Here is a 23,124-nt window from a genome sequence, read left to right on the forward strand (position 1 = left end):
AGCCGCTCGCCGCCGCCGCCGCCCTTCGCGCCCCAGGCCGTCCCACTCCCTTCCTCCCGCCGCGGATCCGCCAGACAGCGAGGCCCCCGGCCGGGGGCAGGGGGGACGCCCCCTCCGGGGCACCCCCCGGCTCGAAGCCGCCCGCGGGGCCGGCCTCAGCCGGGAACGGAGGAAGGAGCCGCCGAGGAGCAGCCCAAGGCCCCAGAGTCTGAGACGAGCCGCCGCCGCCGCCCCCGCCGCCGCCGCCGCCGCCACTGCGGGGAGGAGGGGGAGGAGGAGCGGGAGGAGGGACGAGCTGGTTGGGAGAAGAGGAAAAAAGTTTTGAGACTTTTCCGCTGCTGCTGGGAGCCAAAGGCGCGGGGACCTTCGCGCAGCGCTGCTCCGCGAGGCAGGACTGGGGGACCCCAGACCGCACCTCCGCCCTGCACCGCCTCGGACGCTTGCTCCCTTCCTTCCCCCCACACGGCGTTCCCCGGGCGCCCCCATTCCGGACCAGCCCTCAGGAGCCTCATACCCGACTCCCGCGAGGACTCGACCCCAGACATCGGTCGCACCCTCCCGCACGGCCCCCAACTCCTAGCCTCTCTCTTGAGCCCCGCGCATCCAAGGACCCTTCTCCTCCGGGATCCAGGAGACGGGATTAATCTCAGACCTGCCCCAGCTTTCCTATTCAAGACCACCCACCTTTGGTACCAGATCTCGCTCATCTCGGTTTTTGCCGTGGGATACCGAGAACACACCCATCAGAGCCGCCCCTCCAGCTCCGCTCCGTCCTCCCTGAGGGCCTCAACTCCCTCCCTCCCCAGACCCTCCTACCTTTCCTCGGGAGACCCCCCCCCCAGCCCCTGTAGGGGCGGGGCCTCCCTCTTCCCACCCCAGCCCGGCTCGCGCTCCCGGCTGTGCCGGGGGCGCCGCCTCCCCCATGCCGCCCTCGGGGCTGCGGCTGCTGCCGCTGCTGCTGCCGCTGCTGTGGCTACTAGTGCTGCCGCCTGGCCGGCCGGCCGCCGGACTGTCCACCTGCAAGACCATCGACATGGAGCTGGTGAAGCGAAAGCGCATCGAGGCCATCCGCGGCCAGATTCTGTCCAAGCTTCGGCTCGCCAGCCCCCCGAGCCAGGGGGAGGTGCCGCCCGGTCCGCTGCCCGAGGCCGTACTGGCCCTTTACAACAGTACCCGTGACCGGGTGGCCGGGGAAAGTGCCGAACCTGAGCCTGAGCCAGAGGCGGACTACTACGCCAAGGAGGTCACCCGCGTGCTAATGGTGGAAAACAGCAACGGTGAGCTCGGAGGGGCAGGGGAACCCTGGAGGGGAGCCCCCAGGGGGCGCCGGAGTGCAGGGGTCACGGGGAGGAAATTACCGGTAGAGGAAACTGGCTGGGGGAAGAGGACCCCCGGGGGCGCCGGGAACTTGGGAGGGGGAGTCTCAGAGAGGATAGGGCTGAGCTCCCTACCCCCCAGGTATCTGGTCTTGAAGAGGAGATAGTGAGCGGAGTGGACCGCTTTTGGAGGGCTACAGGAACATGCGAGATCGTGGGCGGGGGGAGTCCCTTAGAGGGAGAGAAGCGAAGCAGTTACGGGGTGGGGGTGTAGAAAAAGACTTCCCCTTGCAGGGAGCACTAGAGTGCGGGGGTCGTGGGTGGGTCCCGCAGAGAGGGAGCTCGCTTTGGGAGAAGTGAGGACCCCGGCATTGGGGAGAGGAGAGGTAGTGGGGAAAGTTGACCCAGAGCTCAGGGGTCATGAGGCAGGAAGATTCAAGAAGGACAGAAAAACTAGGTGAAGCGAACCCCAGAGGTTCCAGAAAGTGGAGAGTGGACGCATTTGCACACGGCACGAAGAACACGCGGGATTGGGGAAGGGCTTAGAGAGAGAGGCGGGGAGGGGGTGATCAATGCGAGGTCAAAAGGGGGCGCGAGGTCGTAGGGTGGGGAAAACTGGCGGGAGAGAAGCGGAGACCCCAGGGGGATGCCGGAGATGCGCCGGGAGGTGCTCTATTTCGCAGACGGACGTGAGAGGAGGAAGTCCAGCGGAGGAAGCGAGCCCCCAGGAAACCTAGAATACTGGGTCGTGGGAAGGGGTATACAGAGCGGAGAGACAAGCGTGGGAAAGATGGACCTGGGAGCGGGCAGAGGAGAGATGGACGGTGCCATGCTGGGAGCAGCGAGCCTCCGCCACGCCGCGGGATGGAAGGGAGAGGGCTGAGTGAGGAGTCGAGCCGTAGAGGGAGAGGTGGGTGGGTGCGACTCTACAAGACCCCGGGTGAGAAAACCGAGCTGGTAGGGGTGAGGAAGCCCCACGTGTGTGCCACGCGCGGGGGGAGGAGCCTGCGCTTCCGGAAGGGGACTGGAGAACCCCAGCAGAGCTGAATGCTGAGAGCCTGGACCCCAAACTCCTAGTTCCTCTCAAGGAGGCTGGGGAAACCCCAGCGTCCGGCCACCTAGCCCTCCCTCCCTTCCTTTCCTTCCCGTGCCTCGGGGGGCGGGGATCGCGCGCGGAGCCTGGGGCGAGACGAGGCAGGTCCGGTCCCCACCCTCGCGGTGGCAGCGGCGCCTCCCGCCCCCTTCACCCCCAGCTCAGGGCGGCACTAACGCTGGGCCCATCCCATCGGCGCCCGCGGAGACCCAGGCGTCCCGCGTGGCCCAGAGGCTTGGGGGCGACCCCCCTGCTTTCACTTTCCCTCTTGGGCATTAGACTTGTGGGTCTCTGGCCCATTTGTGTACCCAGTTGCCGCTTCAGCCGAATGACACCCCTACCCTCCCACATCTCCGTCTCACCTTTTCCGTCGTAGCTTCATACATAACTTCTAGAAAGTGATAACTCGGCGCTTGGTTGTAGAGATTTTTCCAACATTGATACCTTCAATCTCTCTTCATTCCTCTTCTGCCTCCATCTCGCTCCCAAACCCTATGTCTCTCTTCCCCGTGTGTCTGTCTCCCATCTCTTCCCTCTCTCTCGCTTTTTCTCCTCCATACCCTACTCTCCATCTCTCCCTCTGACCGTTCCTGCCCCTTCTATCTCTCTTCTTCCCTATCTGTCTCCCAGGCCTGGACTCTACCCTTCCTTTGGGGTCTGCTGAGTAACTCCTGGGCCAAGATAGGGCTTTTTTTGTGCGGGGCAGGGGCTGGCCCGACTAGAGAGGGGAGGAGTAGGGGAAGGAGACCCACAGAAGGGGCTTCCTCTGTCCTTTCTCATCGGATGTCTCCACCATTTCCATGCCCCCACTGCAGAGGCCTAAAGCAGCTGTCCCAGTTGATCCAGGAGTTCATGGCTTGCCCCGCTCTTTCCCAACCCCCACCTTTTCCTAGGCTAGAAAACTTCCTAATTTTCTCTGTTCCCCTTCCCCCGCCCCCAAAGCCATTCTTACCTAGAATGAACTTTGCCTTTTCTAACCAGCTGGGGAGGGAAACAATAATAATAATAACAACAACAACAAGAGTAATGTCACATTAGCAGGGAGGCAGCATAACCTAGGGCTTAAGAGCACAGCCTCTGGAATCAGACTGGCTGAGTTTGAATCCCCACTCTGCAGCTTCCTGGCTGCGTGATCTTGGGGCAAATTGTTTCATCTCTTTGCCTCAGTTTTCCCATCTATAAAACGGGTATACTAATAGTATCTTCCTCATGGGGATGTTGAACACACACATTAGAGTAAGCATTGTATACAGACTCTGTGCGACATACTTTATCTGCATCATCTCGCTTATTTCACACTAGCAACCTGTAATCAGTCCTTGTCTTACAGGTGAGAATCTGGCACACAGAGAGGAATTCACTTGCCCAAAGTTCCCGCGCTTCAGTTAGGAGAGCCTGGGTTGGGAGGCAGAGAACTTGATGTCAGGTTGATCTTTCCCCAAAGAATAGGAAACTGAGGCTCCGAGAGGGCTTGTGACTTGCCCAAGAAAGAAGGCAGTAGAGGCACAGTCCGGTTCAAATGCCCTTGATCCCTGTGCTGCGACATAACTTGCATTTGAGGCTCCAAGTGCTGGGGAGGCCTAAGCAGGTAGAGCAGTGCCCAGCCCTGTGCCAGCTTTGTACTGAGGGGGCACTTCCCAGTTGATGGGAGGGAAGGGTGGATAAGATCCCGTTTAAAGAGGTGGAAACAAACCCAGAGAGGAGAAGCCAGTCACCTAAGGTCACACAGCTAAAACGTGTCAGGGTTAGACTCCAACCCAGGGCTCTTTGACTTGGGGTGCGCCAGCTCCCCTGCCCCTGTCAAACCCTGACATCCCCCCTCTCGGCTCCTTCTGCCTAGAAATCTATGGGAAAATCAAGCGTAGCCCACACAGCATGTATATGCTCTTCAACACGTCGGAGCTCCGGGAAGCGGTGCCCGAACCTGTGTTGCTCTCTCGGGCAGAGCTACGCCTGCTGAGGCTCAAGTTAAAAGTGGAGCAGCACGTGGAGCTGTACCAGGTGGGGGCGAGGGCCCCAGAGGTGGCCTGGGCTGGGGCGGCTGGAAGGCTGGTGGCTTCAGGGTCCATAGTGACCGATCCTGAAGGCACAGACTGTGGAATCACAGGGCTCTGAAGCTTTCAGACTCCTAGAGCCCTAGAAGGTTAAACGTTTAGAAGGCCGGAATCTTAGGAGTTGGATTCTAAGAACTCAGGACTTTTGAAAGTTTGAATCTCTGTAAAGGTTGCAGACTTTCAAAGTGCTCTGTCCCCACACAGTAGCCACTAGCCACATATGGCCATTTAAGTTGATCAAAATTAAATAAAAGAAAAAATTCAGTTCCTCAGTCTCACTGACCATAGTTCAAGAGGCCTGTAGTCACATGGGGTTAGCAGCCACTATTTTGGACACCACAGATAAAGAACTTTTCCATCATCACAGAAAGTTCTCTTGGTTAGCTCTTTTCTAGAAGAGTCTCCAGGAAGATTGGAGCCTCAAGAAGTTCTGGATTCTCTTGAAGGTTATGTGACCCAGAATCCCTGTCATGTGGAACGTTAGATTCAGTAGTAGGTGTTAGACTCTTACAACAAGGGAACTTTGGGCTTCCCTGGTGGTGCAGTGGTTGAGAGTCTGCCTGCCGATGCGGGGGACACGGGTTCGTGCCCCGGTCCGGGGGGATCCCGTGTGTCGCGGAGCGGCTGGGCCCGTGAGCCATGGCCGCTGAGGCTGCGCATCCGGAGCCTGTGCTCCACAGCGGGACAGGCCACAACAGTGAGAGGCCCGCGTACAGCAAAAAAAAAAAAACAAAACAAGGGAACTTTGTCTGATGTTAACTTCTTGGAGTCTAGAGAATTCGTTTTTATCCTGCCAGCTCCCAGGGGATCATTCCACATGGATGTCAGGCGTCTGCAAGGTCTAGGTTTGTGGCATGTCAGACTCGTGGGTTTGTAGAACATGAGTCCTCTGGAATGTCTCAGGCTCATTGAAGGTGTAATTCTTGGGGTGCCACTGAGCACTGGCGTTATGGAATGACTTCTAACATAACTTCTAGAAAGTGATAACTCGGGACTTCCCTGGTGGCGCAGTGGTTAAGAATCTGCCTGCCAACGCAGGGGACACGGGTTCGAGCCCTGGTCCGGGAAGATCCCACATGCCGCGGAGCAACTAAGCCCATGTGCCACAACTACTGAACCTGCACTCTGGAGCCCGCGAGCCACAACTACTGAGCCCATGTGCCACAACTACTGAAGCCCGTGCGCCTAGAGCCCATGCTCCGCAACAGGAGAGGCCACCGCAATGAGAAGCCCATGCACCGCAACAAAGAGTAGCCCCCGCTCGCCGCAACTAGAGAAAGCCCGCGCGTAGCAACGAAGACCCAAAGCAGCCAAAAATAAATAAATAAAAAATAAATACATTTTTTTCAAAAAAGAAGGAACGTGATAGACTCTCAGAATTTGGGGGGCCAAATTTGCAGAACTGCCTATAGTCAGTGACCCCTACGATGTCAGTAGGAGAATCGTGGCATCGTGGACTGTCCAAGCTGAAAGGGGCCGCCTGGCATTTCATCAGTGAGGAAACCAAGGACAAAAGGGGAGAGGAATTTTCCATGGCCACGCCGGGGTCAGGCATAGAGGATGAGCTGCCCAGGTGCCTTGACCCCCCCAGCCTGGGGTTCTCTCTCCCCTCTGGGCTGCTGTGGGGTGGGTGGCTCCTGTGGGCCCCTCGGTTTGGGTGTCTGGGAGGGGACAGTCTGCAGGACTGTGTGGAAGCCCTTTTCGGGGAGATGGACTCAGGGGTGCTGTGTACATGAGGGGTGTGTGGCAGCATCTACCCACTGTCTCTCCCCCCAATTCATTATCCCCCAGAAATACAGCAATGATTCCTGGCGCTACCTCAGCAACCGGCTGCTGGCCCCCAGCGACTCGCCGGAGTGGCTGTCCTTTGACGTCACTGGAGTTGTGCGGCAGTGGCTGACCCACGGAGGTGAGGATTGCTTGTCTGCCCCACCCCTATTTTTTTTGTGTTTTCTGGCCGCACTGCGTGGCATGTGGGACCTTAGCTCCCCGACCAGGGGTCGAACCTGCAGTGGAAGCGCGGACTGTTAACCATTGGACCACCAGGGAAGTCCCCCCCAACCCCTATTTTGTAATGGGGTTGACCCCATTGTTTGTCCTGGGGCTCCCCTTCCTAGCACCGCCCACCCCATGTTGGTGCCAAAGAGCCCAGACCTGGGCCTCCTTCCAGGCACTCAAACCTGAGTGATTAATGGTAAATCCATTTCCTGAGCACCTGCCCTGTGCTGGGTGATGCTGGGGACACAACAGTAACCAAAACAGCACCATACTTGCCCTCATGAAGCTTATCATCCATTGCTCGGGTTAAGGGATTTGGGGGAAAGACCTGAAAACCAGGTAGTAATGTCCCAGAGTGGGCAGGGTTGGGAGGGGGAGCCCAGAGGAGGTGCCTGACCCAGCCTGGGAAATCAGGGAGGGCTTCCTGGAAGAGGGGACATTAGAGCGGTTGTCTGAGGGATCAGTGGAGCCAGCCTGGGAAAGACGGAGGGGCAAGAGTGTTCAAGGCGGAGGGATAGGCTGTGCAGAGCCCTCGAGTCCAGGGAGAGCCTGACACACCTGATCTGTCCAGAAGAGGACTGTCTGTCCTGTCCCATCTGAGTCCACAGTACCCACATCTCCCTTCCTAGTCTCCCTCTCATTCATTCCTTCACTCAGTAGATGCCAGTAGGTTCCTGCTATGTGCCTGGCCCTGTGCGGGTGGTGTGGGGGACACAGTGGTAACCATGACAACTTCTAGGCCTGCCCTCATGGGGCCCACAGTCACTTCTAGACACCTAGGAAATCTTGCCAAAGCCCTAGCAGGGAGCCCGCCTGACTCCCATTGTGATGGCCACAATGACCAGGGCCGGGATGGGGGAGGCCATAAGTGCTGTGGGAGCCGAGAGTGGGCATCCAAACCCATCTGGAGGGGTCCAGGAGGGCTTCCTGGATGAGGATGATGGTGTTGAGACTCATGAGATAAGTGATGGTTTGGCTAGAGGAAAAGATGGGGGTTAGGGAGCAGGTGAGCGCTGGGACAAGTGTCCTGGGCTGATTGCTGAGTCCAGAGCCCCCAGCACAGGGTCCAACACATAGTGGGAGCTTAGAAAGGCATTCACTCATTCATTCAAGAAAACTTTCTTCCACACCGACCCTGGGACAAGAGCCCAGGCACTTGCATCCCAGCCCTGCCTTTTCCCACTTTGGGCAAGTCACCCCCTCTCCGTGGGCCTTGGCTTCTTCATCTGTAAAATGGGGAGCTTTGGTGAGGATTAAAGGAAATAACGCACAAAAAGTGTTTAGAACAGGGTCTGGCACCCAGTGCGAACTCAGGAGATGTTTGTTTTTACGACTGTGGGCCAGGCCCAGTGGGGAACAAGAAAACAAGGATCCCTGCCCCCACGTATCCTGCTTTGCCACTGAGAACAAAGAGGGGAATAAATAGCCAGATACAAACGTCAGGGTAAGTGCTATGGAGAAAATGAAGTGCTGTCATAGTGGGGGAGGGGCTGTGTCCTGGAGGGCTTCCAGGAGGAGGTGGCCTTTGAGCTGAGACCTGGAGGAGGAGGAGGCTGCAAGGCAAAGGACTGGAGCACGAGGGTGCAGTGAGAGGCCAGGCAGGGGAAGGGGCAGGAAGGAGGTCCCCCCACCCCCACTCCGGGGGTTTGCTACTTCCTTTCTCCTCCCCCAGGGGCTGGGTGAGCCGCCCCCTCACACTGGCTTCCCTCTCTCCACTCCCACAGAGGAAATAGAGGGCTTTCGCCTCAGTGCCCACTGTTCCTGTGACAGCAAAGATAACACACTCCAAGTGGACATTAACGGTGAGGCCCACCTCCCCGGCCCGGCCCCATGCCCACCAGTGATGTGTGTGTGTGTGTGTGTGTGTGTGTGTGTTTCTTCCCCTTGACCATCTCCCATTCATCCATCTGAGAGTGTGTGTATGTCTCCCCCACCCTCCCTACCTCCTGACTCCCAAACCAAAGCAGGGTTCAGTTCCGGCCGCCGGGGTGACCTCGCCACCATTCATGGCATGAACCGGCCCTTCCTGCTCCTCATGGCCACCCCGCTGGAGAGGGCCCAGCACCTGCACAGCCCCCGGCACCGCCGAGCCCTGGACACCAACTACTGCTTCAGGTGAACCTTGCAGCCTTTCCCTGACGCCTTCTGGGCTGGGGGCCTCCTTGCCGTCTGCTGAGCAGGCACCGCACATTGGGCACCTGGCTGGTGCTATGCTTGGGCTGGCACCTCCTTCAGCCTGGAGCGTTCAGGGGATGAGGTCCGAGGCCTAGGATGCTGGGATGTGGGAACTGGGAGTCCTCGAATGCTGAGATCAGGTGGCTCTCTTGCTGGTGGGTTGCAATCAGAGACTATTAGAATGTTGAACACGGAGAATGTGAGAATTCACTATTGGAAGGTCGCCACGTTAGATTCCTGTCCTGCTGGCAGGTTGGGGTTCGAGCATGTGGGGATTCTAGGATGTGAGAATCGGTATTCATTACTGAAATCTGAGAATGTTGGACTCAAGGGATGTTGGGATCCTAGAACTTGGGAATTCAGAACTGGAAGATTGCCCATGTTGGATTCCTATACGATTGACAGACTAGAGTCTCCCGTATCGGCAGATTGGAGTCCTTGACTATTGGGCCCAGAATAGTGGAATCCTGTGTTAAAATATTTGCATCCACAAATGTTGGAGTTGGAGAAAGCCAGAGTCTCGGTAACCTAGAATGTTGGGACTCAGGGCTGGAATCTTGTGAGAATCTTGGAAGGCTGTGATCTTAGAAAGTGGCAGCTTGGACCTCTTGAGTGATGGGCTCAGAATTGTGGAATGTTGGAATGCAGGTTTTTTTGTTTGTTTGTTTGTTTGTTTTGCCGTACGCGGGCCTCTCACTGTTGGGGCCTCTCCCGTTGCGGAGCACAGGCTCCGTTCGCGCAGGCTCAGCGGCCATGGCTCACGGGCCCAGCCGCTCCGCGGCATGTGGGATCTTCCCGGACCGGGGCACGAACCCGCGTCCCCTGCATCGGCAGGCGGACTCCCAACCACTGTGCCACCAGGGAAGCCCTGGAATGCAGTTTTGAAATATTGGAATTCAAGAATGCCAAGATCTTGGAGAGCTGGAATGTGGGAATCCTAGAAAGCTGGAAAGCTGTTGGTGTGTTAGAATCTTGAGAGGCTGGTGTATTGCAGTCTAAGAAAACTGAAAAGCTGTAGTCCTAGAATGTTGAAGTTCAGAGTTAGAATGTTGCGAGTTTAGAGTGATAATGTGACCTTGGCCCTCCCCTGCTTGATATTTTGATGGTGCCTTTGGGCTTTGTTACATGCAGTTCTCCTGCTGGAAAGTCAGCTCTGCTCCCAAACTCCTTCACCACCAGATCCCACCCTCTGCCCAGCAATCCTGTGGATGAATGAATGGATTGAGGTCTTGAGTGCCAGCAGCTTATACTATTACAGTGAGAGAGTGCCAGCCACATGAGGGACACAACGTCACTTAGGAAGTCTTCCCAGAACATCAAACCTGAAGCTGATCAGTGCGGTAGATCCAGTTTTCCAGAAATATGAGAACAGAGAAACACGTTAAACAACACCGTGGTCCTGCAGTCAGCAACATCTAGATCGTGGGAAACCTGACCCAGTTTCTTCAACAAATACAATACAAAGTGGGGAAACAGAGAGATGGTTCTGTAGACTTTAAAATAGAATATTAAAATATGTATCAAATAATTGCCACGTATAGACCATATTTGGGTCTTTTTTTTTTTTTTCTTTTTTGGCCCGAGCCACGCAGCATGTGGGATCTGAGTTGTTCCCTGACTGGGGATCAAACTGTTGCCCCCTGCAGTGGAAGTGCAGAGTCTTAACCACTGGACTGCCAGGCAAGTCCCCCAAGTGGGTTTCTTTTACTCGTCAGGCCCTGTTGGGTCCTGGTAGACTGGAGGGCAGAGTTGCAAGGGCCTGGACTGCGTGTATCACAGGACCTGGAAAGCAGCAGGCCCCAGGCATGCACCTCAGGGTCACCTGGAGGACTTGTTAAATGTGGCCTGCTGTCTCCCACCCATCCCCACCCCCAGTTTCTGATTCAGTGGGTCTGGGGTGGGGCCTGAGAATTTGCATTTCCCACAATTTCCCAGGCGGTGCTGCTGCTCCAGGGACCCTACAGGGAGAACAGTTGAGTTGGATAATAGAATCACACACTTCAAGTCTTAGGACCTCAGCACCCTGGCACAGTTGGACCAGAAATGAAAGATTATTCTGGACAGTGGTTCTTCCCCTTTTGTGAGTCCGGGAACCCCTTGAGAAGTCGAAAGCCAGGAACCTTTTTTCCCCAGAATATGCCTATACATACACACGTAGGTGCATATGGTTTGGGGGGCTCAGGCCCCTCCCTCAGCCCATCCATGGATTTCCTGACGCCTCCTGGGCCCTTAACAACATCTTATTTGATCCAACATCCCTTGCATCTTTGTACAGATGAGGGAACTGCGGCCCAGCCAGACTGGGGAGGCGCCAGGCTGAACTCACAGGAATCTAAGTTTCCTAACTTCCTTCTCAACGTCCTGTGGCTCTTGGGAGAGGCCTGTCTTGCCCTGGGAGATCCTGTCACATTGCCTCTTCCCCCTCTGCTTAAGCTGACATGGTTGCACTGGGCAGGTGAGGCCACAGACTCCAGGGCCGCACAGAGTTAGCTGTGAACCTGGCCCCAAGCTCCACCACATGTAGGCTACAAGTGAACAGACAACATCCCCCTTTCTCTGAGGCTTAATTTTTCTTCATCCTGCAAATGGGAATAATAATAAGACCTGCCTTGTAGGGAATTCTCTATTGATATTTTTTTTTGGCCGCACCACACACATGCGGAATCTTAGTTCCCTGACCAGGGATCGAACCTGTGCCCCCTGCAGTGGAATCATGGAGTCTTAACCAGTGGACTGCCAGGGAATTCCCGCTATTGATTTTTTTTTTTTTTTCCCTCTATTGATTCTTGAGTAGGAAAATGCATGCACTTGGATCAAACCCAGAAAGGATACTCAGAGACCCTCCAGCTCCGGCCCCCAGCCCCTCTATGAGGAGGCTTTTATTGTATTTCTGTCTCCTCCCAGAGAGTCTCTGTATGAGACACTTACACATAGCCATGTATATGTTTTTTATTTTGTCCAAATGGTATAGTCTTTTTTTGGGGGGGGGTACTGCATTTTCTTTCTTTAAATTTTATTTTCTGATTCTAAAAGTAACACATACCCACTATCGAGAATTTGGAAAATACAGAACGATATCCCCCATCACATTGCCACCTATGAAATGTCACTGTCAGCATTTTAATATATTGCCCTCCAGTCCTTCTATTCAAAACAGAATTTGGACCATGCTGTACCTGTAACTTTGCATAGTGTTTCTTTCGTATGTTATGAACATGGAATTTAAAGTGTTCTCAGCTGCCCATGAGTCAAGCTTTTTAGTTAAGTTCCCAGCCCATCTCAACCATGGCCCCAGGGGCCAGCACAGAAAATGCCCCATTTCCTTCCAGACATGAAGGAGCCAGGGCCGCAGACTGGGGAGGACTGACTTTTGCATCCGAGCCTGGGACAGAGATCATGAGTCCAGGGCAGTAGAGTCTTACATACCACCACTCTCCAATGTGCTTTTATTTTTTATTTTGTTTTGTTTTTTAAAAAGTATTTATTTTTTTTGGCTGCATTGGATTTTAGTTGCGGCACACGGGCTCTTTGTTGCAGTGAGCGGGCTCTTCGTTGTGGCGCGTGGGCTGGCTTCTCTCTAGTTGTGGCGCCTCAGTAGGCTCTAGAGTGTGTGGCCTCAGTAGTTGCGGGGTGCAGGCTTAGTTGCCCCGCAGGATGTGGGATCTTATTTCCCCGACCAGGGATCGGACCCACGTCCCCTGCATTGGGAGGAGGATTCTTAACCACTGGACCACCACGGAAGTCCCTCCAATGTGCTTTTAAAAGACCTAACATATTGATCAATTATTTTATACAGCCAGTACTTGCTAAGCACCTGCTATATGCCAGGCACTGTTGCAGGGACACATTTAGGGACAAAATAGACAAAAAGTCCTGTCCTCAGAGGAAGACAGAAAACGAACAGATAAATAAGTCAGTATCTAATAAAAGAGTAGGTGGCAAGAAGGAAAACAAATCTGAGGAAGGGGAAAGAAAGAAGTCATTGTGATGATTTATTTTTCCTCTTCTGATTGAAATTTTTTTTATGAGGGGAAACTTTAAAGGTATTCATAAGCAACCAAGATGGTACAAGGAGCCCCCATGAACTCTCATCCAGTATCAACAAGTATTAAGATTTGCCCCATTTCAGCTGCAGTCATTTTCATGTTTTCTCACATAACTGAATGCTGTTATTACACTGTATGGAATTAACAAACATTTGGATTGGTATTTTGGGTAGGATGGTCCAGGAAGGACTCTGAGGTGACGACATTCATTTGTTTGACTGATACTTATTGAGCACCTACTGCATGCCAGGCAGTGTTCTAGGAGTTAAGGGTCCCTGAGTGAGGGATATTTGAGCGTACATACAAACGGAGTGAAGAAACAGAGCCAGAGTGGGTATCTGTGGGAATAGCAAGCCAGGCAGAGGGAACAGCAAGTGCAAATGTCCTGAGCTGGGACTCAGGAACAGCGAGGATGGTGACGTGGCCGAAGGACAGCGAGAGTGGGAGTGGGGAGGGGGTTGAGATCAGCCAGATCTGGTAGCGCCTTGTGGTCCATGACGAGGGCTTGGGCATTTGCCTTGTTCAGAGCAGAGGAGCGACAGACAGTCTCTAGTATGTGGCCCCATAAGGCAGGGATTTCTGTCTGTTTTGTTTGTACTGCGTCCCCAGTAGACCGCAGCCCAGCACATGGTAGTAGCTCAGTGAACATTTGTTGCACACGTAGAACATATCAGTACACGTGGAGCTGCATTGTGTTTTTTATGTTCCAGTGTGTGGATGTGCTGTGGTTGGTGTAGCCCCCTCTGGACGTTCATTTGGCTTCTTACAGGCTTGAGCATTGCCTGAGATGATGTTTATGAGGATGCCCTTAGCGCAGTGCTGGACTAGAGGAAGTGCTTTATCAGTGTTAGTGATGATCATTACTATTACTGTTAATGCTGTTATCATCACAGGGGTTGCAAGGGAGACCAGGATGGAGACCGTGCTGGCGGGCAACCAGGGTGAAACACATGCACAGCCGGGGGAGGAGGGGCATCCCTCCGCTCTCCTGACTCGGGTTCCTCCCTCCCTCCGGCCTGCAGCTCTACGGAAAAGAACTGCTGCGTTCGGCAGCTCTACATTGACTTCCGCAAGGACCTGGGCTGGAAGTGGATTCACGAACCCAAGGGCTACCACGCCAATTTCTGCCTGGGGCCCTGCCCCTACATCTGGAGCCTGGACACGCAGTACAGCAAGGTGTGTCTGGAGCCCTGGCTGGGGGTGGGATGAGGGTAGCAGGAACCGAGGGAGGAGAGGGAGAAAAAGAGGTAAAACCAGATGAATTGGCGAGATAGTAGTCAGAAAGAGAGGAGACAGGGAGATTGGCGGGGAGGTGGCAAAGGGATGGGAGAGAAACTAGAGGCAGGGTCTGAGCAGTTAGAGACACGAGGCAGAGGGAGACAGAGATACGGGGAGACCCATGGAGATGCATAACTTGGGCTTGGGAAGAGGTGGGGAGATGGAAGGAGAAAGAGAGGAACGGAGGGACACAATGAGAGAGAAAAAGGCAGGAGGATAGAGAATTAGGAAGATGGAAGGAGAAAGACAATGAGACACAAGCCAAGAGTGGAAACTGGGGAGAGGCAGAGAAACAGAAAGAAACGGAATGAGATAAGACAGAGGGAGATGGGGAGAGGCTGGCGGGGTGGGGGTACCCTCCCCATGACCCCCGACCCTGACCCCGCCCACCCGCCCCGCAGGTCCTGGCCCTGTACAACCAGCACAACCCGGGCGCGTCGGCGGCGCCGTGCTGCGTGCCGCAGGCGCTGGAGCCGCTGCCCATCGTGTACTACGTGGGCCGCAAGCCCAAGGTGGAGCAGCTGTCCAACATGATCGTGCGCTCCTGCAAGTGCAGCTGAGGCCCCGCCCCTCCCGGCAGGTCCCGCCCACCCCGGCAGGCCCGGCCCCGCCCCCCCGCCCGCCTCATCAGGGTTGTATTTAAGGACACCGCGCCCAAGCCCACCTGGGGTCCATTAAAGGTGGAGAGAGGACTGGGTCTCTGTGTCATTGGGTGCCTAACTAGGGTTTCTCTTCCGACGTTCCCCGACCTCCCCCCCCAATGCCCCCCGCATCTCCTTACATTGACACTTACATCTGCCTCCTCCTGTCTCTGCCCATCATTCATTTGCCCCTCCTCACACAAACACTTCTTAGCGCTTGTTATGTTTCTTACTCCTGGTGAACAAGGGTTAGATTTATTTATTGAGCACCTTGGACCCTTATGTTAATTAACTCATTTAACCACCATAACAAAGCTCTGAGATAGACTCTGATAACACCCACTTTAAATGTAAGGAAATGGAAGCCCAGAGAGGTTAAGGGAATAGTTCCTGCCTACCAGGAACCTACTTTCTGGGGAGGAGACAGACATAGTAAAGTTGTGCGAAAACAGGAAAGCAGGATGGGTAAGAGATGGCTTTGGGGAGGAGGGAGGGCTTCTTGGACGAGGTGGCATTTGGGACTTGAAGGAAGCCAAGAAGGCAGCCTGGGGGAGGGTGTTCTTGGTAGGAAGACAAAAGCAAAGGCCTGGAAGTAAAGATGAACTTGGGGTGAGCTACACAGGCAGGAAAGAGGCCAGTGCGTTTGGAAGGGAGGGGCAAGAGGAAGGGTGTTAAGATCTGAGTCAGAAAGTAACACTCACAGGCCAGAGAATAATAACAATTCTCCACTCCAGGTATGGCGCTACTAGCTCACGGCATTCTCCCCACAGCCCAAGAGAGCATGGGTTGGCAAACTATTGCCTGCAGGCAAATTCTGACTTGCTGCCTGTTTCTGTAAATAAAGTTTTTTTGTTTTTGTTTTTTTTTCCTTTGCGGTAAGCGGGCCTCTCACCGTTGTGGCCTCTCCCGTTGTGGAGCACAGGCTCCGGACACGCAGGCCCAGCGACCGTGGCTAATGGGCCCAGCCGCTCCACGGCATGCGGGATCCTCCCAGACCGGGGCACGAACCCGTGTCCCCTGCATCGGCAGGCGGACTCTCAACCACCGCGCCACCAGGGAAGCCCTGTCAATAAAGTTTTATTGGAGCACAGCCATGCTCACTTGGTACAGTACTGTCTGTGGCTGTTTTAGTGCTACTGGGGCAGAGTTGAGTAGAAACTGTGCAAAGTCAAAAATATTTACTATCTGACCCTTGACAGAAAACGTCTGCCAACTCCTGCTTTGGAGATCATTTGCTCCCCACTCCACAGATGGGAATACTGAGGCACAGAGAGGTTAACTTATTTGTTATGGTCACATAGTTAGCAAACGGCACAGCTGGGATTCAAACCCAGGCAGCTAGAGTTGAGGGCTTATGCCCACAACTTCTGCACTGGTCCTGCCTTCCAGACCACATCAGGCCTGTGGGGACCTGTGAGAACTTGTACTCTGAGAGAGGAAGGCACCATGACAGGGTTTGGAACAGAAGAGGGATGTGATTTGACTTAAGTGCTCAGAGGGTCCCTCTGGTTGATGGTTGAGAGTAGACTGAATGGGTGTGAGGGTGACTGCAGGGAGACCAGTTGTCCAGGAGAGAAATGACAGCACCCTGAGCTGGGGTGGGTTTCCCTCTGCTGTGTTTCTTCCCATCTGCTGGGGTCTTGCTGATGAACTCTCTCCCGCTTCCTCTTTCTCTGGCTTCTCAGTTTCCCCTCTTCCTCCCTGGTTTCAGTTCCCCCCTCTCTCTCCCCGGCCCTTCTCAGGTCCGGGGCCTTGACCTGCTTTGCTCAGTGACTGCCCTGGGGGAGGATGGTGTGAGTGCTGAGCTTCCTTTGCAGGTGGGTCAGTGGCACCAGGTCTGGATGAGTGGGCCCCGGGGCCTGCCCAGCCCAGCCCAGCGGTAGAAATGTGGTCACTCCTCCTGGCCCAGGTCTGGGAGCCATAGAGGGCTGGGGGTGAGGTGGGGGCCGGAGGAGTTCCCTATCCAAGGATGTGCTTCCATTGTCACCAGCCGCCCCATCACGTGCACACAGCCCAGCCTTGGAGCTTGGCTGGGACACAACATAAGCAGAGACTTCCATAGGGACGCAGCAAGATGGAATCACACAAATACATCCTGTAGGATCCTAGGCACAACCACCACACTGCGGACACAGATGCAGAGGCCGTGCCATGCACAGACACACTCCTCACAGCATCAGAGCCCCGTCAGGAAATGAAACAGAGACTCCGGCCCCGACCCACCGACAGTTATACAAACATCCTCCATGGGGTCACGGTCACAAACAGGCACCGTGTGCACGCACAGGGCCTGACACGTCACAGTCCCACCCAGACACATACCACACACGGAGATCTGACACGTCAGTATCTCGCAGACCGCCAGGCGGTCGTGCCCAGTCGGCCTGACATCGGCTGGCCCCACACGCTCAGGCCTGGGGAGTCCCACACGGCCCTACGGACGGTAGCCGACCCGTCATACTTAGACGCACTGTCACACCCCAGGTCCCAGACGGAGAGTCCCGCACACCCAGACACACCCCCGGGGCCGTGGCCCTCACACGCCCAGCTCGCGCCTCGGCCCAGGACAAGTCCGGGCCGCACACCGGGCCGCGCGCTCCCGCGGTCGCCGAGCCCTGGCCACGCCCTCGGGCCACACCCCGCCCGCTCGCCCGGGCGGCGGGGACGGGGAAAGCCGCGGGCTCAGCACCTTCCCGGCCGCGGGGGCGGCTCCTGCCCCGCCCCTCCCGGCACCTGGCCCCGCGGGAAGGCCGGGCCCGGCCCCCAGCCAGCCGCAGGGGCAGGCCCGGGGGTTCGGGGCGCCCCGCTCCCCTCCCCCGCCTCTGCAGGCAGGCCGGGCGGCGAGGGAAGTCGTTGGGGGGAGCCTGGGTTCCGGCTGGAGCCTCGGCTTCCCGTCCTGCCCCCAAGGGGCAGGAAGCAGGGCCGGGGGAGGCCAGCTCAGGCCTTCCTGCCCCCTCCCTCAGACAGGCCTGGGACCTGGGACGGGGTCAGCGTGAGAGGGAGAAAGGGAGGGGGGAGGTGGGGGGAGGGAGAGAAAGCCCCCTTCCCCCTAGATCTCTGGACATCCAGCGCGTTGGTGTCTTTCGTGTTTCTAATGTGAATTTGTATGTGTGTGTCCCAGCAAGCTTTGTGGTGTGAATTTTGTGTGTCCAGCATAGGGGTCTCTAACACACGGCTGGGTGCCTGACGGCTGTGTTGGGTATGGACCAAGGGGGATTTTCATCTGGTGTCTCTCCAGCACGGGTTCAACTGTGTGTGTGTGAGACCGTGCTGCATTTGCTGTGCCTGCACCTGTGTTTTGTGTTTCTGCTGCACAAGCCAGTGTGCACTCTGGGTTCCGTGTCCGGACACTGTGTGACTCGGCTAGTCTGCGTGTATGAGTTGGTTGTATCCCTGGGGTGTGTTACGTGTCTGGATTTTTTCTCAGCACACTTGCTCTCTTTTCTGGGTGTAAATTTGCACATTATTAGCATAAGCTTGATGAGAAGTGTGGGTGTTTTCCGTGTATGTTTACGGGTCTGAGAAGTGTGTTTCCAGGAGGTATTGTGTGTGCACTGTTTCCTACTCAGGATGTTCTGCCTGTGTGTGGCGGTCCCCAGTGTTTGTGTCTGTGGGTGAGTAGCTTCTGGGTTACGTTTCGTGATCAGTGTGTGCGTCGCTGGTATTCCGAGCATGTTTGTGTGTCTACGGGGTGTGTCTCCCACATGCTTGCTGTCCTCCTCCCAGTGTGTCCGTCTCCGGGACTGGTGCTCGCAGCCTCTAGGGGTGTCTGTGAGCAGGTGGCGTCTGCATTTTGTGTCCCCACATGTGGGCTGATGACTTCAGTGTGTGGGCAGTCGTGTGGGTCTCTATTTTGCTCTATCACTCTCGAGTTTTCAGTGGGGTGTGTTCATGTTCACAAGCAGCTGCACGTGTGGGGCTGCATCTGTGCTGGTGTTTCCAGGGATGGGGGGCATCCTGTGTCCCTAGTGAAGCCGCTGGCATCCCGAGCGATGCGGCCTCCATGCTGAGTGCAGGCTGTGCCTGCGGCACGTCCCCTTGCCGGCTGGTGCCACGTTGGCTCGGGGCTGGCCGTGGCGGGCAGGGCAGGGCAGGGGCTGTGGTGGGCACTGGACCCACGCCCGGACCTCAGTATAAATATCTTGGGCTGCCGGCGGCTGTGTTTACTTGGCCCCAGCCCGGGGGCGGCAGCAGCCGGGCAGGTCTTGGGGGTGGGGGTGACCAGGCCACAGCACAGTCACTTCCTTCTGGCCAGACAGGCCGCAGCCTCCCTGCCCCCTTTCTGGGTGGGGGCGAGGTGGTGACCCCTCATTCTGGGCTCCCAGGGGCCACCAGTGAAGCCCTGACCCCGACACCCCCGCTGGGCTTCCCAGGATCTGGGAGAGAGACCAGCAGAGATGGGACAAGGGCGGTGGGCCAGGAGACAGCGGAGAGAGGGGTAGGAAAAAATGAGGGTGAAGACGAGGCGGCGGGGGGGGGGGGGCTCTGACAGAAAGGCACGGGGACGCGGAGACAGAGAGGGAGGGAATGACAAGGAGGGAGAGGACAGAAGAGGAGGCAGAGGCCCGGGCACAACAAGGGGGAAGAGAAGGGGCTGAGAGAGGGGAGACGAGAAGCGATGGGGAGACGATGACAGTCAGAGAGCTGCAGAGACAGACCGAAAGGGAAGACGGAGCTAGGGGAGAGGCAGAGGAAGGAGACAGCAGCAGCAGGGAGAAGGGACAGCGAGGCAGGCGGTTGGAGGGGATGAGGAGAGAGGGGCAGGACGCAAAGAGGTGTCAGACATGGGGGGTGGGGTGGCAGCCAGCAGAGCCTGGCCAGGACAGACAGGAGACACGGGGGTGGGGGCCGGATGCCCTCGGAGGGGCTCTCCCTTCCCTGACTCAGCCTCTCCGCCCACCCCAACCCCAGAACCAGGAGTGGAGGGGCAGGCGCCTCTCTGGGCACCTCCAGGTCTCAGCGGGTCTGAGGCTGTGATGGGGGAGTGCCTCTGGGCTCCACCTCGGTCTCTGAGACAGACGCTCCTTCTCTGCCATCTGACTAACCCTAATTCTGACTCAATTGCCGTCTCTCATCACTTAGAAAATGTATGTAACGAATTTAGGTATGGCACAGTGTATCACAAATTTAATGATCAAATGACAGACCGCTGAAAAATGCGCCCATCACCCAGGGCTGATGCCTGTATTATGAAAGACCTCTCACAACTTGAGGGCAGCAATACAAGCACCCGAGACAAACGTCTCTCCCAACTGTGAGTCTAGCTGGCTGGCTCGCCTTGGGCCTCCTCTGGGAGACACCCTATCAGTACTGACAGTTTATACTGCATGGGACCTCTGTGATGGTTCAGTGACTCAGGTACTAAACACTAGATGATGCTGTCCATCTGTGCACAGGAAGGACAGTGCCTAGCGCGCCAGGAGGGCCCCAAAGGTGTTAGCTGCTGTTATCCTCAACAGCTAACTCTCCTTCAGTCGTTACCCCTGAAGAAGTCTGCGTCTGTCTACTCTGTGTGGCCCTGAGAGCGGACAGGCAGGCCAGGAGGTGGTCTCCAGGACTTACGATTCTACACCCGAGTTTCCATCTCTGATGGCCACGTGGCCTTGAGTACGTGACATCTCCTTTCTGGGCCTCCTGTGACCCACATACGGGATGGAGCTGAGCCCCTCGTTCGCGGGGCTGTGTGGAAGATTCAGTGCAGCATCGGGCACCTTGCTGGGGCCTGGCACAGGACAGAACTGCTCAGTAACCGGAAGTTTCCTTATTTAATAGTCTGTCTGAACATCCCTTGGCCTCTTGTCTAGCTCTCACTTTCTGTGTCTGGCTCTAATTCCAGTTGAGCCAGAGGGAAGAGGCGAGGCCTGGGGGTCAAAAGCTGTGGCCCCAGGAGTCCGTGGGGTCTCCCTGGCACTCTGGGCCCCATGCTGGAGAAGGCAGTTTTGAGGGTCCTTCAGGCCTGGCTCACAGGAGTGAGGGGTCCCCGGGCCCCACCTCTCTAACACATGGCCTGTGTCCTCCCCCGCTAGCAGCTGGCCCCTTCCCTGCGTATGTCTACTGGGGGAGCGTGAGCTGGGTATGGGGGCATGGGAAGGCGGGATGCCTGGGTTCCCACAGGCCAGTGGCTGAGTCACCAGGCGGCCATCTGGCTCCCATTAGCCCAGGGCGGCAGGGGGCTCGGTGGGGCCGGCTTGGGGCAGGGATGCTGGGGCCGGCTGTGTGTGTGTGTGTGTGATGACTCAGGACCCATGATAACAGCCTGTGCATATTTTGGAAGTGTAAACAGGAGAGGGAGGTGGAGGAAGTGAAGGAAGGGAAAATTGTGGCTGGGCAGAGGGGGGCTGGTGGGGCTGGGAGGGGAAAGTCCCTCCTCTCCCTCTATACCCGACCTGGCAGGCCCACGATCCCACGCTGCCCCTGCACACCTCTCCCAAACCTGGGTCCTGAGGGAGAGGTGAGAGCTGGTGGCCACCCCCAAGGTCTCCCCACTGCCCACAGCGAGGCCTGATTACTCCGCAGTCAGGCTCTGTGGCCCACAGCAGCCAGGATGGGGGATGCTCAGGGCCTTGCGGGGGGGTACTGAAACCCAGAGATAAAGGCTGAGAGACAGAGAGGGTCAGAGCCAGCACAGAGGCTGCGAAAGATGGAGGGAGGCCGAAGGAGATGGAACATAACAGAGGCAAGGAGGTGCGAGTGTGAGACTGAGTCTCAAGCACAGAGGGGCAGGAGAGCAGAGGCGGGGCTGGGGAGGGAGAGGCGGAGCTCCGCTCTGGGTTCAACCTGGCCAGCTCCAGCGACAAAGGGCCCCACTGGCCTAGGTCAAGGGGAGGATGTTCATCCTGGGCCCTGTTGTGGGGACAGAGGCCGAGGCACAGAGAGAGGGGGAGAAAGAGAAAGACAGAAAGGAAAAAGAGGGAGGTGGAGAAAGAGCGAGAGACACAGAAAGCAGGAGACAGAAAGGTGGTGAGAAAAAGACTGAGAGAGAGGAGAGAGGAGGGAGAGGCACCAGGGTTCAGGGGGAGAAGGAAATGGAGAGCAAGGGGGAGGGGGCCGCGGAGATGGGACCAGACCTAGCGAGGCTTGGTGGTATAGGGCAGCCACCCTGCTGTCACCTAGAGAAAGTCACTGAGCCGGCCTGGCCTGTAACCAGCAGCCTCGTTGGGGCGGGGGACGGGGCGGGCGCCGCAGCCATCAGTCCCCGTCCAGCTCTGGGCTGGGTGCGTCCTCGGGCTCCTCCTCGTCGAAGTACCTCTCCTCTTCATCCCGGGCCACGATGTCCAGGTTGTCGAAGTCAGGGTTGTCGTCCACGGTGCTGCAAGGGGAGGGGGGAGCTGTCAGGGGCTGGCTCTGCCTGCACCCCAGCCTCCCCGCTTCTGTGGAGAGGAGCTGGGGCCTGGGGCCCCCTGAAGTGAAAGGCCATAGGCTGGCAGCTGTAAGTCAGAGCGAACTTAACAGCTGGGTTATGTTGCCTCTCTCAGGGCTTCAAACAAAAGGCAGCATTTTCCAAAGCAGAGATTTTACATGAAAACTTCTGGTTTCTCTTAAAAAGCCAGAAGATGTGGTGACACATGGGCCCACATCTGGGCCCTGAGGCAGTGGTTCTCAACCAGGAAGATTCTGCACCCCCCCGCAAGGAACATTTGTGATAACTGGAGACATTTTGGTGGTTACAAGTTGGGGGGCTGCTACTGGCATCCAGTGGTGGACATCAGGGATGCTGCTCGACACCTGCCACACACAGGACAAACGGTTATCCAGCCCCAAAGGTCCACAGTGCTGAAGTTGAGAAACCTTGCCCTCAGGCAACAAGTGATCCTTAGTTGTGAGGAGGACCCCCGGTTGTGCTCCAAACCCTACCAGGCTCCCTCACACTCTCTTTGGTGCAGGAAGCCCTGTCCAATCCAGCCCCGCCACCCCCTGATGAGACCGCCTCCCCCTCACCCCTCGCATACCGTGCTGTTCCTCTGTGCCCCTCAAGGCTCTTGCACCTGCTGCCCCCCCTGCCAGGAACACTCTTCCCCAGGGTATTGATGTCGCCTACCCCTCACTTCCTGCAGGTCTTTGCTCCAATGTCACCTGCTCAGAGAGCCTTCCCCGGCCACCTCATCACCCTGCTCCCACCCCCAATGCCGGGACCCTGCTCTGTCTTTCTTCCTGGCCCCATCGCCACTAGATGTTTCGCACCTCCAGCACCTCCATTCCGCTCCTTGCTGCCTTCCTCGCCAGAGTGGGACTCCTTCAGGGCAGGGAACCCTTCCGTCGGTTTTGTTCCCTGCTTCATCCCCAGTCTGGACCCAGCAGTGCCGGGCACCTGGTGGCTGAAGGCAGCTCAGCAGCTGTCCCTCGGAGAGGGGACAGGCTTCAGTCCCCACCACGCCCCGTTCCTCGCACCAGGGCCGACTTCCTCGTGGGCACCTGGCTTTATGACAGCAGTGGTGCCCTTACGAGGGCTCCCCACAGCCCAGGGACTCTACTCACTGCCTTGTGTGGAACACTGAGATCAGTCAATGGAATAGTGCATCAGCC

At 56.7% G+C, this 23,124-nt stretch overlaps 2 protein-coding genes across 4 annotated transcripts in view; one reads left to right on the top strand and one right to left on the bottom strand.

Moving 5' to 3' along the window:
- TGFB1 (transforming growth factor beta 1) lies at positions 1–15,708 on the top strand. 2 transcript variants are annotated; one of them, XM_022585587.2, is made up of 7 exons: positions 1–1,277; positions 4,250–4,410; positions 6,255–6,372; positions 8,186–8,263; positions 8,426–8,576; positions 13,705–13,858; positions 14,362–15,708. In XM_022585587.2, the coding sequence occupies exons 1-7, from the start codon at positions 923–925 to the stop codon at positions 14,518–14,520; spliced, it is 1,176 nt and encodes a 391-aa protein (XP_022441295.1). In that variant the 5' UTR covers positions 1–922; the 3' UTR covers positions 14,521–15,708. The 2 variants fall into 2 exon arrangements, with proteins under 2 accessions (XP_022441295.1, XP_022441296.1); XM_022585588.2 differs by having other exon boundaries at positions 2–1,277; positions 8,429–8,576.
- Positions 12,081–23,124, bottom strand: part of CCDC97 (coiled-coil domain containing 97) — a 21,383-nt gene continuing 10,339 nt past the window's right edge. For both annotated transcript variants that reach the window (XM_022585595.3, XM_089902804.1), the window contains exon 5: positions 12,081–21,910. In XM_022585595.3, the coding sequence (XP_022441303.1) occupies positions 21,790–21,910 (121 nt within the window). In that variant the 3' untranslated portion in view covers positions 12,081–21,789. The remainder of the gene's footprint in view (positions 21,911–23,124) is intronic.

Source organism: Delphinapterus leucas, chromosome 20 (assembly GCF_059928025.1).
Source record: "Delphinapterus leucas isolate spDelLeu-1000000601 "Yukka" chromosome 20, BTC_Dleu_Yukka2, whole genome shotgun sequence".
Lineage (NCBI taxonomy): Eukaryota > Metazoa > Chordata > Mammalia > Artiodactyla > Monodontidae > Delphinapterus > Delphinapterus leucas.